General features: G+C 40.7%; 1 protein-coding gene across 1 annotated transcript in view; it reads left to right on the top strand.

The window, feature by feature from the left end:
- KIAA1549 (KIAA1549 ortholog) overlaps positions 1–18,455 on the top strand; it is a 148,017-nt gene that overhangs the window by 75,665 nt on the left and 53,897 nt on the right. The window contains exons 10-12 of the mRNA XM_055334769.1: positions 64–212; positions 9,547–9,724; positions 12,509–12,693. Of these exons, the coding sequence (XP_055190744.1) occupies positions 64–212; positions 9,547–9,724; positions 12,509–12,693 (512 nt within the window). The remainder of the gene's footprint in view (positions 1–63; positions 213–9,546; positions 9,725–12,508; positions 12,694–18,455) is intronic.

Here is an 18,455-nt window from a genome sequence, read left to right as displayed (position 1 = left end):
CACTCATTTTTCCTCCACTGCTAACTTGTTTTGGGGCTTGCATGTTTCGTTTTGTAAATGTAGTTCTCCTGGGTGTCGTTGAGAAGCAGCTCCAGAATGAAGTGTTTCAGGCTGAGATGGAGCGCAAGCTGGCCCAGCTGCTCAGTGAGGTGTCCACCCGAAGGCGGATGTGGAGAAGGGCCACCATTGCTGCTGGGAACAGTGTGGTGCAGGTACCCTAAGAAGGCCAAGGGAGGAGGGAAGGAGGGGCAGAGAGTTGTCTGAAAACACTCTGTATTTTCTTTTTCTTTGAAAGATTTTTAAATTTCTTTATTCATGAGAGACAGAGGGGCACAGAGGGGCAGATATATAGGCAGAGGGAGAAGCAGGCTCCTTGCAGGGAGCCTGATATGGGACTCGATCCCTGGACTCTGGGATCAACCACTGAGCCACCCAGGCATCCCAAAACATGCTGTATTTTCATGCAAATGGGAAATGCCATGAGAAGATTCTAATTTAGACTGATGGCTATATCAGGTAGCAAGTGAATGTGGTATCATTTGAGTTTGACTAGTGTCTAGACAAATAGACCCATGGGGAGCACAGCAAAAGAATTGTGTCACTGGGTTGCCATGCCATCAAGATGACCTTATTTTTTGGAGTAGTTTTTTAATTACCAAAACTATAGCCAGTTTCATGCAGTGGTAAGTATTATTAGTAGCATCATAGCCATAAATCAAACAGCTGGAAGAGACCTTAAGAGACAGGAGAGAGGAGAATTTTGTGCCCTCTATCCTAGTACTTCATCCTCCCTGCCTCCTGCCAACCCTGGTTGTTTCTTTCTTTCTTTCTTTTTTTTTTTAAAGATTTTTAAAAAATTTATTCATGAGAGACACAGAGGCAGAGAAACAGGCAGAGGGAGAAGCAGGCTCCATGCAGGGAGACCAATGTGGGACTCGATCCTGGGTCTCCAGGATCAGGCAGGCCTTGGGCTGAAGGCAGCACTAAACCACTGAGTCACTCGGGCTGCCCTGGTTGTTTCATATTACCCAGTTGTCTCCACTTTTTGTTGTTTTAATTGAGGTAAAATTGATATATAACATCATATTAGTTTCAGGTGTACAAGATAATGATTTGATATTTGCATCCACTCCAAAGTGACTACCACAGTAAGTCTAGTTACCAACCTTCACAGAGTCTGTTTTATAAACTAGCAAGATTAGGAACAAAAGATTCATTTGAATGGAAAAGTCACTTACTAAAACTGCACATGCTCACAGAGAGTTGGAGGTTTGGGCTGTTATTTATTCCCATCTCAATGTGAATTATGTTATTTTGGACTTTTTTTTCTTGATTGACCGCTAACTTACAGAGCTTGGAAAATGGGATATTTAGAGCTATGGCGTTGCTGATGCAAGCTAGGGGATGAAACCCGAAGTGCAGGGGGAGAGAGGTAGGTGGTTGAGAGGTATCAGAGAGAAAGATGCAGAACTGACCTAGTGGATAGTGGTGGGGGTTTGCCTTGAGCTGGCATCATTGTCCTGTGATCCCCTTACCAAGTTTTCTCTGTAAGAATGGCTCTTGATTCCCCCTTCCAGACTAGTTCCTTTGCCAATTGTAGTATAAAGAAAAATTTAAAAACTAATAAAAAATTGCAAGTAACATTAAATAAGCATAAAGCAAAGAAGAAATTAAAATGACTTGTGAAGGGGATCCCTGGGTGGCGCAGCGGTTTGGCGCCTGCCTTTGGCCCAGGGCGCGATCCTGGAGACCCGGGATCGAATCCCACATCGGGCTCCCGGTGCATGGAGCCTGCTTCTCCCTCTGCCTGTGTCTCTGCCTCTCTCTCTTTCTCTCTCTGTGACTATCATAAATAAATAAAAATTAAAAAAAAAAAATGACTTGTGAAAGTCTTGCCTTATTTAGCAAGCCTGGCTTCAGAGATTTCAAGGTCAGGGTGGAGGTTAATTTATGCACATAAAACAGTTATAGAGCACCATAAAACTACATAATGAAGTGTTCCGTTAGTTGTGCAAGCTCCCTCAGGTGGGGATGTAAGGTTTGTGGAAATTAACCAAGGCATTCCAGCCGGTGGTGCCATCTGATGGGTTGCATATGGACTGTGCCCTACATCTCTTCCCCCTTAGAGTGTGACCCAGTGTGGAGGTGTAGACAAGAATTCATGTACAATGGTGTAGGATTCTTCCATCAAAATATAATCTGTACAAGTGAAAGTATTAAAACAACCTAAATGTCCAGCAGTTGAAGAATGAATCAATATAGTGAATCTTTAGATGTTGGAATGTTATGTAGCCATTGTCATTTAAAAAAAATTATTGAGGGGCACCTGGGTGGCCCAGTCAATTAAATGTTTGACTCTTGATTTCAGCTCAAGTCATGATCCCAGGGGTGTGAGGTCAGGCTCCAAGCTGGGTATGGAGCCTGCTTATGATTCTCTTTCCCTCTCCTCCCTGCCCCACCCCTTTCTCTTAAAAATAAAAATGGAGTGACATATTGAGTGATATAATGAATAGAGATTACCAAGAAATGCATGCACTGCCATTCAAATATTAATATGAAACCTATGAAATAAATAATGGAAATATGCCGAAATGTTTATAATAATTTACTTGATTGAACTTTAGGTGATTTTCATTTTATTTTTTATACATTCTGTGTGTTTTTCAAAATTTCTCCAATGAGCATATAATTTGTACAATGAACATGTGATTTTAATCAGAAAGTAATTTTTAAAATGAAATTGAAAATGTTGCCCAAAATGATGACTTTATCCTACTATGGTTGTATGGATTCCAGATATGAATCTGATAAGAAGTCATCTAAAAAGGATGCTAGAATTAGATTTTATTGACTGTTCCTTTCTGATTGGACAAGTTTGTAGAATCTTTAATTACATACCCAAATATATGGGGACCTGGTTTCTGCAAGATGAAACTATTTCTAAAATATATCATAACTTTTCAGTGTAATAAACATTCACATAGTCCTTTGATAGTAGTATTCCATTCTAAAGGCTAATAAAAAATTAATGACTACAGCTCAGTTTGGGGAGGGAATAGGTGGTTAGGGAATAGAAGTGGTCAGGAAATTAGCCTAGAAATAGCAAACAAAGGGTGGGATGGATGAGCCCTTCTCAGGATGGGAGGTATAAAGAACAGATTCTCTAGGGATGAGAGTTTGGACCTGTGTTGATAAGGATCTTTATAAATAATCTGGAAGAAGGCATTCACAGTGAAATCATGAAATTGTTGGTTTGCCAAAAGTTTCCAGTGGTGAAGGAGGAGTCCAGCAGCCATGTCCAAAACACGGGGCAGTATTACAATTCTGTACACGTGGCTAGAAAAGTAGCAATTGCATTTTGCTAGTGGCAAATGTAGAGACCAAAAATTCAAATTGCTTGTACAAAATAGAGGGTTTGGACTCATTTTTGGTATTTCCCCAGAATATCAGTCTTGCATTTTGCTGGAGTTACAAGGGACAGTAAAATTGTGGCATATTATTAGAGAAAGAACAGCAAAATAGAAATGTGTATATATCTAAAACTGTGATACAGCAAGTATACCAGATTCTGAAGTCCTAATGTTAAAGGACTACCTATAACACCAGAGAGAGCTGAACTTGGGACAAAGCAAAGTACTATTTGACCTAGGAGATTGTGAATTTATGCAAAACTTTGCAGCTTGATTGAGAGATAATTAACATATGACCCCATACAGGTTTAAAGTACACAATGTGATGATTTGATATATGTATTTTTACATATATCAAATAAATATCACATATTTTTACATATTGCAAAGTGATTACCACCACAAGATTAATTAACACATCCATTACTCACATAGTTGTCTTTTTTGTGGATGTGGTGAGAATTTTTAAGATCTACACTCTCAGCACCTCTCAGGTATATAATACAGTCTTGTTAATTACGGTCACTATGCTGTCTGTATGTTAGATCTCTAGAACTTATTCATCTTACTTCATACCCTTTGACCACCATCATCCATTTCTCCCATCCCCTGCCCCAGGCAGCTACCATCTACTCTCTATTTTTGAGTTTGGCTTTTTTAGATTCCACAGATAAGTGAGATCATACAATATTTGTGTTTCTCTGTCTGACTTGTTTTGCTTTGCATAATGCCCTCCTAGGTCCATCCTTGTGGTTCCAATGGCAGGATTTCCTTCTTTCTTATGACCAAATAATATTCCATATGTGTGTGTGCATGTGTGTGTATCACATTCCATCTTCTCTATCCATTCGTCCATAGGTGGACACTTAGGTGGCTTCCATGTCTTAGCAGTTATAAATAATGCTGCAGTGAACAGGGGAGTGCAGATATCTTCTCAAGATATAGTGGATTTTATTTCCTTTGGGTATATACCCAGAAGTGGGATTCCTTGATCACATGGTAGTTCCATTTAAAATTTTTTAAGGAATGTCCATACTGTTTTCCACGATGCCTGTACCAATTTACATTCCCACCAATCATGCACAAGGGTCCCCTTTTCTCCATGTTCTTACCAGCACCCATCTCTTATCTTTATGATGATAGCCATTCTAACAGGTGTGAAGTGATACCTCACTGTTGTTTTGATTTACATTTCTCTGATGATTAGTGGGGTTGACCTTTTCATATATCTGTTGGCCATTTGTATACCTTTTTTGGAAAAATGTCTATTCAGATCTTATGCCCACTTTTGGAGAGTTTGGGTTTGTTTTTGTTTGTTTTTTGTTTTTTTTTTTTTGCTATTGAGTTTTATGAGTTCCTTATATATTTTGGATATTAACTCCTCATCAGATATATGATTTGTGCATATTTTCTCCCATTCCATAGGTTGCCTTTTCAGTTTGTTGAATCTTTCTTTTGCTGTGCAGAAGCTTTTAAGTTTAATATAGTCCATGTTTTTATTTTTGCTTTGTTGCTTGTGCTTTGAGTGTTATATCCAGAAAATCATTGCTAAGACAAATGTCAAGGAGCCTTTCCCTTAAGTTTTCTTCTAAGAGTTTCATGGTTTCAAGTCTTACATTTAAATCTTTCCATTGGAGTTATTTTTTGTGAGTGATATAAGATGGGGCCCAGTTTCATTCTTTTGGTTGTGAATATACAGTTTTTCCAATACCATTTATTGGAGAGACTATCTTTTCCCTGTTGGGTATTCTTGGCTCATAGGTCACCAGGGTCTTCTCTGGTTCCATATGAATATTAGGATTGTTTTCCTATTTCTGAAATGCCATTGGAATTTTAATGGCTACAGAGAGCTATAGATGACATCTATAGATGGCTTTGGATAGTATGGACATTTTTTTAAAAAAAGATTTTAAAAATTTATTTATTTGAGAGAGAGCGAGAGAGAGAGCACAAGAGGTGGAGAGGCAGAGGGAGAAGGAGAAATAGATTCATGGCTGAGCAGGAAGGCCAATGTGGGGCTCCATCTCAGGGCCCTGGGATCATGACGTGAGCCAAAGGCCAACGCTTAACTGACTGAGCCACCCAGGTACCCCAAGGTAGTATGAACTTTTAGCAATATTAATTCTTCCAGACCATGAACACAGGGTATCTTTCCATTTATTTGTGTCTTCAGTTTCTTTCATCAATGTCTTAAAGTTTTTAGTGTGCAGATCTTCTAATTCCTGGTTAAATTTATCCTAAGTATTTATTATTTTTATTATTATTATTATTTAAAATTTTTATTTATTCATGAGAAACACAGAGAGAGAGGCAGAGACACAGGTTGAGAGAGAAGCAGGCTCCATGCAGGGAGCCAGAAGCAGGATTTGATCCTGGGACCCCAGGATCACGCCCTGGGCCAAAGGCAGGTGCTTAACCGCTGAGCCAGGTGTCCCTATTTTATTATTTTTGATGCTATTGTGAATGGGACTGTTTAATTTTTTTTTTTTTTTTGCAAATACTTCATTGTTAGTATATAGATAATGTTGGGAGCACCTGAGTGGCTCACTTGGTTGGTCTGACTCTTGATTTCAGCTCAAGTCTTTTTTTTTTTTTTTAAGATTTTATTTACTTATTCATGAGAGACATACACACACACACACACATACACACAGAGAGAGAGAGAGAGGCAGAGACAAAGGTAGAGGGAGAAGCAGGCCCCATGCAGGGAGCCCAATGTAGGACTCAATCCTGGGACTCCAGGATCATGCCCTGGGCTGAAGGCAGTTGCTAAACTGCTGAGCCACCCAGGGATCCCTCAGATCAGGTCTTGATTTCAGGCCCCACGTTGGGCTTTGCACTGGGCATGGAAGCTACTTAAAAAAACAAAACAAACACAAAAAACCACCAAACACAACAGATTTTAATATATTAATTTTGTATCCTGTAACTTTATTGAATTCATTTAACAGTATTTTTGTCGAGCCTTTAGGGTTTTCTATATGTAATATGTCATATGCAAATGGTGACAGATTCTACTTCTTCTTTTCTCCCTTTGTTTTTTTTTTTTTGTTTTTTTCCTTTTTCCTTTGGATGCCTTTTATTTCTTTATCTTGCCTGACTGCACTGGCTAGGACTCTAGTACTGTACTGAACAAGAGTGATGAGAATGGGCACTCTTGTCTTGTTTCTGATCTTACAGGAAAAACTTTCAGCCTTTCACAACTGAGTATGTTAGCTCTGGGTTTGTCATATATGGCCTTTACTATGTTGATATATTTTCCTTCCCCACTCAGTTCGTTGAGAGGTTATATCATGAGTGGAAATTGAATTTTATCAAATACTTTTCCTACATCTGTTGAGATGATCATATGATTTTTGTCTTTCATTTATCAATGCTATATGTCATACTTGCTGATTTGCATATGTTAAGCCATCCTTGTATCTCAAAGATGAATCCCACTTGATCATGTTGCATGATCTTTTTTTTTTTTTAAAGATTGTATTTATTTATTTGAGAGAGAGAAAGCATGAGTGCAAGTGAGGGAAGGAGCAGAGGTGGGGAGAGAGAATCCACAACAGACACTGCGCTGAGCACAGAGCCTGACATGGGGCTTGATCTCACAACTCTGAGATTATGACCTGAGCCGAAACCGAGTCAGATGCTGAACCAACTGAGCCACCCAGGTGCCCCATATTGCATGATCTTTTTAATGTACTGTTGCATTTGGTTTGCTAGTATTTTGCTGAGAATTTTTGCATCTAATTCATCTGAGATATTGGCCTGCAGTTTTCTTTTTTTTGTAGTGTCCTTCGTGGACTTTGGCATCGTGGTAATGATGGTCTCATAAAATGAGTTTGAGAATGTTCCCTTCTCTTGATTGTTTTGGAAAATTTTGAGAAGGATTAGTATTAATTCTTTGAATGTTTGGTAGAATTCATCAGTGAAACCATCTGGTCCTGGGCTTTTTTTGTTGGGAAGTTTTTGATTACTGATTCAGTCTACTTAATCCTTATTGATCTGTTCACATTTTCTAGTTCTTCATGATTCAGTCTCAGTGGGTTGTGTATTTCCAGGAATTTATCCATTGCTTCTAGGTTATCTAATTTGTTGGTATGTAATTTTTCAGAATATTCTCTTATGATCCTTTGTATTTCTGTTATATGTTGTAGTGTCTCCTCTTTCACTTAACACTTTCATTTGAGTCTGCTTTCTTTTTTGTTAGTCTAGCTCAAGATTTGTCAAATTTGTTTATCTTTTCAAAAAGCCAACTCTTAGTTTTATTAATTTTTCCTATTCTCTGTCTTACTTATTTCCACTCTAGTCTTTATTATTTTCTCCCTTCTGCTAACTTTGGGGTTAGGTTTTTCTTTTTGTCTCCTAGTTCCTTGAGGTGTAAAGTTAGGTTTGTGTGTTTTTGTTTTGTTTTGTTTTGTTTTTGTTTTTTTGTTTTTTTAAGATTTATTGGCTTTGGGGCAGCCCGGGTGGCTCAGCGGTTTAGTGCTGCCTTCATCCCGGGGCCTGATCCTGGAGACCTGGGATCGAGTCCCACGTCGGGCTCCCTGCATGGAGTCTGCTTCTCCCTCTGCCTGTGTCTCTACCTCTCTCTCTCTCTCTCTCTCTCTCTCTCTCTGTGTGTGTGTGTGTCTCTCGTGAATAAATAAATAAAATCTTAAAGAAAAAAGATTTATTGACTTTTTTCAGAAAGAGCATGTGCATTTACTAGAGGAATGAGGAGGAGAGGGAGAGGGAGAGAGGGAATCTTAAGCAGACTCCCTACTGAGTGTGGAGCCTGATGTGGGGCTCAGTCCCACAACCCTGAGATTATGACCTGAGCCAAAATCAAGATTCAGACACTTAAGGGATTGAATCACCCAGATACCCAAGTTTTTTATTTGAGATTTTTCTTTTTTCTTGATGCATGCATTTATAGCTATAAAATTTCCTCTTATAACTGTTTTTGTTACATCCCAAAAGTTTTGATAAGTTGTATTTCTGTTTTCATTTGTCTTGATATTTTTTTAAAATTTCCCTTTTGATTTCTTCCTTAATCTATTGATGTTTTCAGGAATGTGCTGTTTGATTTCCATGTTTTTGTGAAATTTCCAGCTTTTCTCCTATTATTGGTTGTTCTTTTATACCATTGTGGTCAGAAAGGATACTTGATATAATTTCTATCTTCTTGAATTTGTTGAAACTGTTTTGTGGCTCAACATATACTATATCTTAGAGAGTGTTCCACATGTGCTTGAAAAGAATGTGTATTCTGTTGATTGGATGGAATGTTCTGTAAATGTCAGGTTCCTTTAGTATATAGTGTTGCTCAAATATATGCTTGCCTTACTGATTCTCTGTCTCTGTGATCCATCCATTGTTGAGAGTGAGGTATTAAAGCATTTATGAGATTTATCATCCTGAGAGCAGTGGTTCTCAAGTGGCAGTGGTTTTTGTGCCCTCCCCTACCCACTCCCCACATGTGTACATTTGACAATGTCTGGTGACATTTTTGGTTGTCACAACTGGTGAGGGAGGAGGTGGCTGTTAGTACTGGCATCTTGTGATTGGAAGACAGTGATGTTGCTGCTAAATATCCTACAATACTTGGGATAGCCCTCCCCTCTCCCCTGCCCCATTGAACCAAAATGGTAGAGGTGCCAAGTTTGAGAAACCTTGCCCTAAAAAAAGAGAAAGTCCTGATTAGATTCAGGATGAGATTGGATAGAAGTAGTGATCGTTTCTTAGAATCGGTGATGTACCTAACCCTTATGATTCATGTTGGTAGGACAACAGTGTTCTCCAATGATATGCTGGAGCTAATTGGTAGCAATTCTAGACTGCCTGGACCTGGCAACCCTGTGTTCTCTGTATCCTACTTGCCTATTTGTCTTAGGGAAGACTGAGCAGATGAAGCACGTCTGTTATCCCGTATAGAGTAACTTTCATTTTTTTTTTGTAACTTTCATTTTAATTGTCCCTCTTCCCACCAAGAGAGCATCGTGGGGATTCTGGGATCCAGAATGGTGTTCTGGATGGTGTAACAAGTTCATTATGAGGGTTGGAATGAATCCTGAATAACACAGTCAAGATTGAGTACCTTGAGACAGGGCATCTGGAAATAGGAGCTTTGAAAATGCTAATGGTTTCTGTTATCTTTCAGATGGTAAACGTGTCAAGGCTGGAGGGAGATGACAATCCTGTGCAGCTCATCTACTTTGTGGAGGATCAAGATGGAGAAAGACTCAGTGCAGTCAAGTCTTCAGATCTGATTAACAAGATAGATATCCAGAGAGCAGCCATTATCTTGGGTTATCGAATTCAAGGAGCTGTTGCCCAACGTAAGTGTGTGAGGCATAGACCCTAAGTAGTGTCTGTGCTATGCTGGGATCAAAAGCCAGTTTTGTTTTGTTTTGTTTTTTCGGACAATGAAATCTGAATTTAAAGCATGCTTAGGTGCACAGAGTAGATTTACATGTTCGACCCTTAATATTTCTTACGTGGCACTTGTATAAAATGTCGGTTGTTAAAATTCACTTGCCAAAGTCTTTCTTCCATTTCAGCTGCTTTATGCTTGTAGCTGTTTTCCTACCCAGCATTTTGTGTCGGTTAGAGTGAGTTCTAGTAGCTAAAGTTAACTGTCATATTTTTTCCCCTACTTCTGTACCATTCCTCTTTTTAAAAATCTTGTCTTACGTAAAAGAACTTGTTTTCTCTGTATTTATTCCAAAATCGTGTCTGTCATATTTTGAATGTTGGTGGGGACAGTTAGTCACACAGGAAGCTGGGAGGTGCCCTCTGCATTTATTGGTTTCCTGCTGAGTTTTTTAACACAAAGAAGTCCTTGATCTCACCCTTTTCAGTGCTGTTTCTCTCCCTCCCCATCCTCACAGTACTTCATAGTTTAGAAAGAGGTATTTGGATATTTCTGTATTATTGTTGGAAGATAGTTGGCTCCTGCCCCCGGCAGTGGTTGCTCTCAGTGCCTTATTTTTCAACTCCCAGATTTTGGGTATTGGAAATTAAGAAAAAGGAGAGTCACAGAAGAGTGTATTTCTCTAAATGTTCCTTTGTGAATCAGACTGCTATTTTAATGGGGATGTTTTTGCTTATGAGCCAGAGAGCAATCCTGTAGGAGCTTGGTGATACTTGCTCCCAACACTAAAGGGATAAGTAAGTGGTTAGAAGGGAATTGAGCATCAGAGAATATTGAAAAATTCTTTATAGAGAGAACACATAAGATGTAAAGGCACCTTTAAAAAATGACAGCTTCACGGTTATTCTTGGTAATGGAAGATTCTTTGTGAAATCTGTACTTGTCCCTGGAAACTAAGCAGGGTGAGGGCCCATGGGCACACTTTGTCTCATTCACAGATGATGGTGGGGGAGAGCTTAAGCAAATAATCTGTTGATGGTTTGCTAGTATTTGAGATATGATTGCATCTCAGTATGTTGTTTCAAAGCAGTGCGTACTTATGTCTTCACCTGGGACATTTCTGGTTGTAGGAGAGGTGCCTCCCAGTCCAGCTAAGCACTTCCCCTCTGAAAGAAGATGAATTGCAATAGGGTATAGGCATCTTTCAAGCTACTTCCCTCTTCTTTTTTTCCCCCCTCTCTTCTTTGTACCTCTCTTTCCTTAGTTTCCTGCTAAAAACCACCGGGTAAGGATCCTGGGGTTGGGAGCCTCCTCGGCCAACATCAGGCTCAGCCTTCATGCAGCTGTGAATCCTGGTAGCAGGGCCCTGTTTGGTCCATTTGTGCCTCTCCCAGGGTGTTACTAGGTTAGAACTAAGAACAGCATACAGTTGTCTCCCCAGCTCCTCACTTTGACTCTGTCACTCCTCATGAACTGTCAGTTGTTTTCATGCAAAATGAACTAATATATAGACTCTGTTCAGGCCAGATTTAAAAATAAGATTAACACCTTGTCCCCTTTTCCATTTCCTGCATGGTCCCTGCAGTGTCATTTGTGCTTCCTTCATAGTGCTTATGCCTTAGAGTGCTTGTTCCCTCCCTTTTCAGTCTCCCAGAGGCCTGAGCCCTCACTTAAACCAGCACCAAGGATCTTTTTGTTCTTACATCTTTGAGCAGAAACATTTAGATCCCATAGTGTGTGTGAACCACTATGGAATATAAAAAGAGCCTAAAAATTAGCCCCCTGCTTCTGAAGACTGAACTGCATTTGAAAAGACAAGACTTAGAGTCATGACCATGTTAATGAGCAAAGTAGTACAGCATATCAAGATGACACATTTCTGTAATAAAATATATTTTAAAATAGTAAGGTACCGTTTGCAAGGCAAAGGCACCCAGAACAAAAGAACTTATACGAGGAGGCCACTAGCCTTGTTATGGAGCAGTTTTTATGAAGTGATCATGACAGATGAGAAGGTTGGGCAGAGGGGAGGGGATGTTTTGGGTTGGGGTATCTGGTCATTGGAACCTGAACTTTAAGAGGAGCTGAGTCCTTTGAGAAGATGAGTGCAGAATGAAGAGGATGAGGGCCCAGGGCTGGGAGGTGAGATTAGGGAAAAGACCTAGTGACAGAAGTGAAGACAGAGTGGCTGAGACATATTCATCCAAGGCCATGCAAGATGGGAGTCGGTGGCAGTGTTTGGGGTGGGCAGGAGGGTGGGGAGCAGCAGATTCAGAGTAAGGAAGTTGGATATAATATAATTTTAAAACTGACACCTGGTACCTTAAGTCTTATTTCAGGGGGTTTAGAGAGAGAGGCACAGGTAAGGAAACTAAGACAGTGCTTGCAGACTACTTACTGGGATTTCTGATTTTTAGTATGGAAGCGTTCCTGCATTGAGATTAGGTTGGTGCTGATAGAAGTCAGGAGACCTGGGATTAACCTAGCTCTGCCATCAGATGAGCCATGTTCATTTAGACATGTCACATATGTCACCATGGTCTGTAATGCATTGAGGATGTAGCATTCTATGTTGTGTTTGTTTTACTGCATCACGTTTCTGGTCGCCAGGAGATCACAGCCTCTGACCAGTTGTCTTGACCTGAAATGACAGGGATGTCCCAGGCTTCTCATCGAAGAAGGCACAGAAGGGCTGTCCAGTAAATGAGTGCAGAGGAATTAGTGAACGGCCTGTCTTCTTTGTCTGCAGCCTTGGACAGAGTGAAGAGGCCATCCCCAGCGTCCCAGAGCAACAACCTCTGGGTCATTGTCGGGGTGGTCATTCCAGGGCTGGTGGTAATGGTGATTGTCATCATCCTCTACTGGAAACTCTGCCGCACAGACAAGTTAGACTTCCAACCTGACACGGTGGCCAACATCCAGCAGCGTCAGAAGGTAAGAGCTTAACCCCCCAGCCGGCACACAGGCAGACTTACGGGCTGGAGTTAGGTGGAGTTCAGGCTCTTGATACTGAAAGAGGGGAGACAGAGCTCATAGGGTTCCGGCTTTAATGGTGGTATCTCTTTGCCTCATGTTTGCTTACTGGAACCACGATTCTTCTGTAGTATTAATTATATGCCAAGAAGATGAAGTTGTATCAGGGCTTAGCAATGTTATGAGTTCTGAGTTCTACTGTGATTTTATTTATAAGATGATTAGTTCAAAGATCACATCCATTTTTGTATGATTTCTGATCTATTTTAACCCTGGATGTTTTCCAAGAACAGGAGCCAAGGGAGGTTTTATCAGATTTGTGTGTCTATTTCTTTCATACACAGCTCCACTGGACGGCTCCTTTATTTTCCATCCACCATGTTGGAAACCCACTATCCACTTTGATCAAGACCACTTAATCAAAAAAAAAAAAAAAAAAGACCACTTAATCATTGAGAAATGATACTATATGCCTTAAACATTTTAACTTAAATATATGAGTAGGTCTGTATTCACCAATCTTTCAATGTACTGAGTCTTTTTAAAAAATATATTTTATTTTTTGAACAGTTGGTTTACTTGAGAGGATTCTGTATGGTTTTCTTGTAAGAAACAACACACCTAGGAGTGCCTAGGTGGCTCAGGTGGTTAAACGTCCGACTTGATTTAGGCTCAGATCATGATCTCAGGGTCATGAGACCAAGTTTCCACATTGGGCTCTGTACTGAGCCTCGAGCCTGCTTGTAACTCTCTCTCCTTCTCGAAAATAAAAACTAAAGTTAAAAGAATTAAAAAAGAAACAACACCTATAATGCATCAGCTGCAGTTTCCAGTTTGGGTTTCTTTAGAGAAGAGCAAGCAACCTGAGTATAAAATTCTTCAGATTTTTTCCAGTACCCACCCCAACTCTGTAATCTTTTAGACTTAACTCACCTACACCTAATTTGACAGCAGTTTTTTAAAAACATCTTTTTCATGTCATACCAAAACATTCGATTTAGGTTTTATAATAGCAATTCTCCCTTTTATGTTTCAATGATTTCTGCAATATTTAATTGTCACATACCAGTTTCAGAGCAAAGGCATTGATTCTTGGTAAGTGCTTAGTTTTGGTTGATCTAATGTGAGCAGAAACATGCCAAGTACCAGTGAAAAACTCAGTATTGCCACACATCTAGCACATCATGCAGATTAGCCGTTAACAAAGGAATGGAAAGTGGTAGTTCGTCAACTGTGTGAATGTGTACCCTCCATGGGTCTCACACAGAGGACTCATTTGACTCTAAAAATTTGATAAGAAAAAGCAAGCAAGAAACAGATGAATAAGAAACAAAGGACTACCTGTTAATCTTTTAAATTTATTTTGCCTGGGTCTAAAAAATTCTGCCCATTACAAACATACACCTACTAGATGAAAAAATAGGTATTCTTAATTTATTGCACTTTTGGAAAAGTAGATGAAGAGTATTCTTTTTCTTATGAATTAACTAAAAATGCAAAATCGTGACTAAATTGCAAGCTTATGGTTATCAAGTGTAATGGAAGCATGTTACACATTAAAATTATATTTATGACCTATCTTCATTTATTATTTACGTGGTGCAATGACTGTTTTGTTGTTAGAGTAGATAATGCCATGGAAACGCCTGGAAAAAGTGCTTAAGGTACTAAATCATTTATACTGTGAATTTCATTGTAGTAAAATCAACAATAAGTTTGGAAATGTTTTTGTTCTGGTGAAAGAGTATTGTTACAGCGAGATTGATCCAATGTAGATGGTTATATATTCAGGTCTTTCATATTCCAGGTTCCCTAACATAAACCATCCATGTGAAGCCCATCCATCATCTGTTACTTCATTCAGCTGTCAGAGGGTAGCATCCCTTGAGTTCAAAACAGGATATTCCCCAAGTTTTCTCCTTTTCCCACTTTTACTTCTGAAATATCTTTGTGCCTCAGATGTTGTTGTAAATCAGAGTTTCAAATAGAACCTCCAGCCCTTGGGGTTGCTCTTGCTTTGCATGTGCTGTAGGATTTGTACATACATCTTTACAACATGTTTGTGGGAAGGTCTTCTGTGTGGAGGAGTCCCTGAGGGAGTCGGCATCTTCTGAGGCGGGTCAGGACTGGGGGAGCAGACTCTGTGACATTTCAGAAGTGTGGTCTTTGTTTTGCCTGCATGGGAACCCAGATGTTTATAACAGGAAAAGGATGATCTCTGTTTAGTTTAGAAACACATATCTACTTTACAAGTGTGTCTTCTAAGACATACCTGGCAGTAGGGAAGGGCCTCTAGCCCATCCCTTGGGACAAGCTGAAAAGATAATTAGTTTCCCCTGGGACTGCAAGAGTTCTTTGTCCTTGTGTGGCTCTCTGTTTTTTCTCTGTGTGTCCTGCTTACCCTGCCCCCTGATGCTGCCACACTACTACTCTTCCCCGATCCTTGAGCAAATCGCAGAGCTACAAACAATAATTGTGCCGACCAAAAATCCACACCTCCTGACCCCTTGTAATGAGCAGGAAATCTCTTCAGATTGTCTGGGAGTGGATTAGGTTTGACATACAAGAGGTAGAAGCCATTCTGTCACATTTTGAGACAGGGCCCTTTTTTATTTCCAGTAATTAAAAAAACAATTCTAACCCTTATCTTTCTTTTATCTGTAGTCCCTTTAGCTTGTGGCCCAAAATAATCACTGCTGACTGGTATCAGAAAAACTGTGGCTTGGACCCAACTTGCCCTGTTGAGGTTCTGTTTAAAGATATGAATGGCATTGGCTAGATGCTGCTGGTCCCATGAAAACTTGTTCCTTCCGATGGGGACAGTCCACTCTCTGTTGTTGGTGTGGGATTGTGGTTCCTGACCAGTGGGCAGCCGAAAGAGCTGCCTTAGTCACTGTATCACCAAGCAATTGCTCTGAGTCAAGCAGGGCCAGGCTGGGTTACAAGCCCAGATAACATGCAATCCCTGCTTTGAGCACTTCAGTAGGGGAGAAGGACAAGTGACCCAGATGCTGACACATAGCAGCATAAGTCTATGTAGGTTGTCTTGGAAGCAGAGAGGAGGGGCAGCCTTCTAGGTGGTGGACTGCCTCTGTCTTCTGGAAAGAGGCGATGCTGGGGTGAAGCTCAGAGGTTGAGGAGATGAAGCCAGGTAATTACAGTGGGCACAGGTCAAGGGAATGGCCTATATATCAGGAATGATGGAGGAAAGGTTGTCTGGAAGGGCGCAGCAAAAGCTGAGTTGACAGTAGGCGAGAGCCAGGTTGGGAGGGGTTGTAGGACATATCAGGGGTCAGCAGTGGTGCTGTTGGTAGTGGGGAGTAGCCACAGAAGGATTTTCAGCAGGGAGAGCAGCTTGAATGTATTTAGGTCTCAAACAACCAGTTTGGTTTTTGTTTTTTAAATATTTTATTTATTTATTCATGAGAGACAGAGAGAGAGGCAGAGACACAGGCAGAGGGCTCCATGCAGGGAGCCCGACATGGGACTCGATCCTGGGTCTCCAGGATCAGGATCTGGGCTGAAGGCAGCGCTAAACCGCTGAGCCACCCGGGCTGCCCTCAAACGGCCACTTTGGAAGGCTGTGTGGACAGCTGATCGAAGGGAGAGGCTCCGTGGTCTTTTCTCCCATCTCAGCCCAGTTCATCTCATCTCCTGTGGTTGCTCTTTGATTCTCCTCAAGGACCCTGTGGTGTCTACTATGTGGAGAGTTCAGGACCCCCGTGGTCACTTGGCTGTGACTTGCTGTGGCCTGCAGGCGGGAGAATCTTGGGAGTTCTGCTCCTCTAACTCCTAGACCACAGGGTGACCAGAGGCCCTGGGGCTGCAGTAGACACACACGGCAGTACCTTTGCCTTCTCCTCACCTTCTGAATGGAAGCAGCACGGCAGCTGTGGGGGCTTTTCACAGATCACATCCACCAAATAAGAAATGGGTAGACAATGCTGCTGTCTTCGAGATTGCAAATTTTCATTTTGGGCACGTTTGGGGTTTGCTCTGTGATTTCTATTGTCACCTTAACTGCTCCTTCTCAGGAGTTCAGGCTAACTGGAGTGCTAGAGATTCACCCTTATCTTATTCCACCCAGGTTTTATTATATTTATGGCTCACATGTTTTAAAATTCATCAGGCATCTCTCCTGTTCTTTGGCTGACCTGCTTTACCAGCCCACTCTGACTTGTCGGTGATGTATTCCAGCGGGGCACGGACAATGAGGCCTGTCCCCTCTGTGACATATTAAAGAGAGAAGGAACAAAAGAGCCGTCTTTCCTCAGAAATAACGAGTCCTAATGGAAATATTGAAGGCACTAATTAATCGTGGCTCTTCTTTTATAAATTACTGATTGAAGCTTGTTCTGCATGTGGAAGCCAGAGATACAATACATCCAGACTTAACTCTAGATTTTTTTTTTTTTTTTTTTTTTTTTTTTTAAGAAATGGAAAGAAAAAGCATTCTGGAAAGTAAGGATGAAACAAAAGGAGCCAATTCCATAAGTGGGCAAGGTTTCCTCTAATTTCTTCCTTCTGTGTGTTCTAAGATAGCTTTTGTTTTGTGCAGAAGCACAGAGTAGTTGCCAAAATTCTCTTGTAAAAGGTGGTGACTCACACTGCCGGTGAGAAGTGCAAGGATCTAATGGATATATTCGAAAATGTTAGTGGGAATCAACAGTAAGCCAACAGGGCTTTGATGGACATATATTTTATTGATGACATATAGCCATTGTCTTGGCTCCCCAAAAGATCCAATAAGTTTGGAGCTTCAACTGACTTTTTAAAATTGATTTAGTCATCAAATATTTACAGATGGTCGACCATGTGTCACACCCTGTTGCTAAATTATGAAGTTTTGTATCTAACTTTATGGGTTTTATTTGATGTCTGAGAACGCTTAGCTATTTATATTAACTGTTTGATATTTCATCAACCAACAGCAACAATAATGAAGCATTTTAACATATCCAGATGCTTGTTTCTTGCATGAACTCTGAGAGTTTGTCAGGGTAGACCAGTAGTATTAACTCCTAGACTTGGGGTACATGGAAGGCACCACAGAAGTGGTGTTGTTTGTATTTTTCCCTTAATCACTTGGAGATCTCTACTTGGAGGAGGCAGTCTGTGGCTCCTCTTTCAATTTGGGTAAAGCAGACCACCTACCTTGCAAAAGTGATTGTATCCTTGGTCATTGGAGGCATTTTAGTTTCTTGCTGAGATATACACTAAAAAAGATTTTACCAAGATTTATTAAATGGTGTTAATGATGTTGACTCAGTGACTATTGATTATGTCTGTGATTCTTTCATTTAGAGGCAGCTTGTTTATGGAGCTACCATGAAGTACAGCTGGGGTGAGAGGTGCCCCTCTCTTCTGTAAAGTAGGAGAAGGACCCTTATGACGGGAGGCAGGAAAGGGGAATCCGCGCAATGCCCAGACCACAGGCACACACACTCAGGAAAATCACTGGTAGTGAAGAGCACATACAGAGCTTGTCCATCTGGACTGTGATGGTCTTAAAATAGCTGCATACCCCTAGGAAAACATATACCCCCAGGGATTCGGGGAGTCCCACTGAAGATCACAGTCTTGTGGATGAGATAAGCTTATCCTGAGTGGTTGGAGGGGAGTGGGGAACCTGAGAGGGGCAGGTTTGGGTTGTATATGTGAAACAGTGTTCCTGAGCCAAGGACTGTGTGCAAATCACAAAGGCCCCCTGAGGTGGGGTAGCC

This window comes from Nyctereutes procyonoides, unplaced genomic scaffold (assembly GCF_905146905.1).
Source record: "Nyctereutes procyonoides isolate TBG_1078 unplaced genomic scaffold, NYPRO_anot_genome, whole genome shotgun sequence".
In the NCBI taxonomy this organism is placed as follows: Eukaryota; Metazoa; Chordata; class Mammalia; order Carnivora; family Canidae; genus Nyctereutes; species Nyctereutes procyonoides.
The sequence above is the reverse complement of the archived record's forward strand: the minus strand, read 5'-3'. Positions and strand labels throughout refer to the sequence as shown.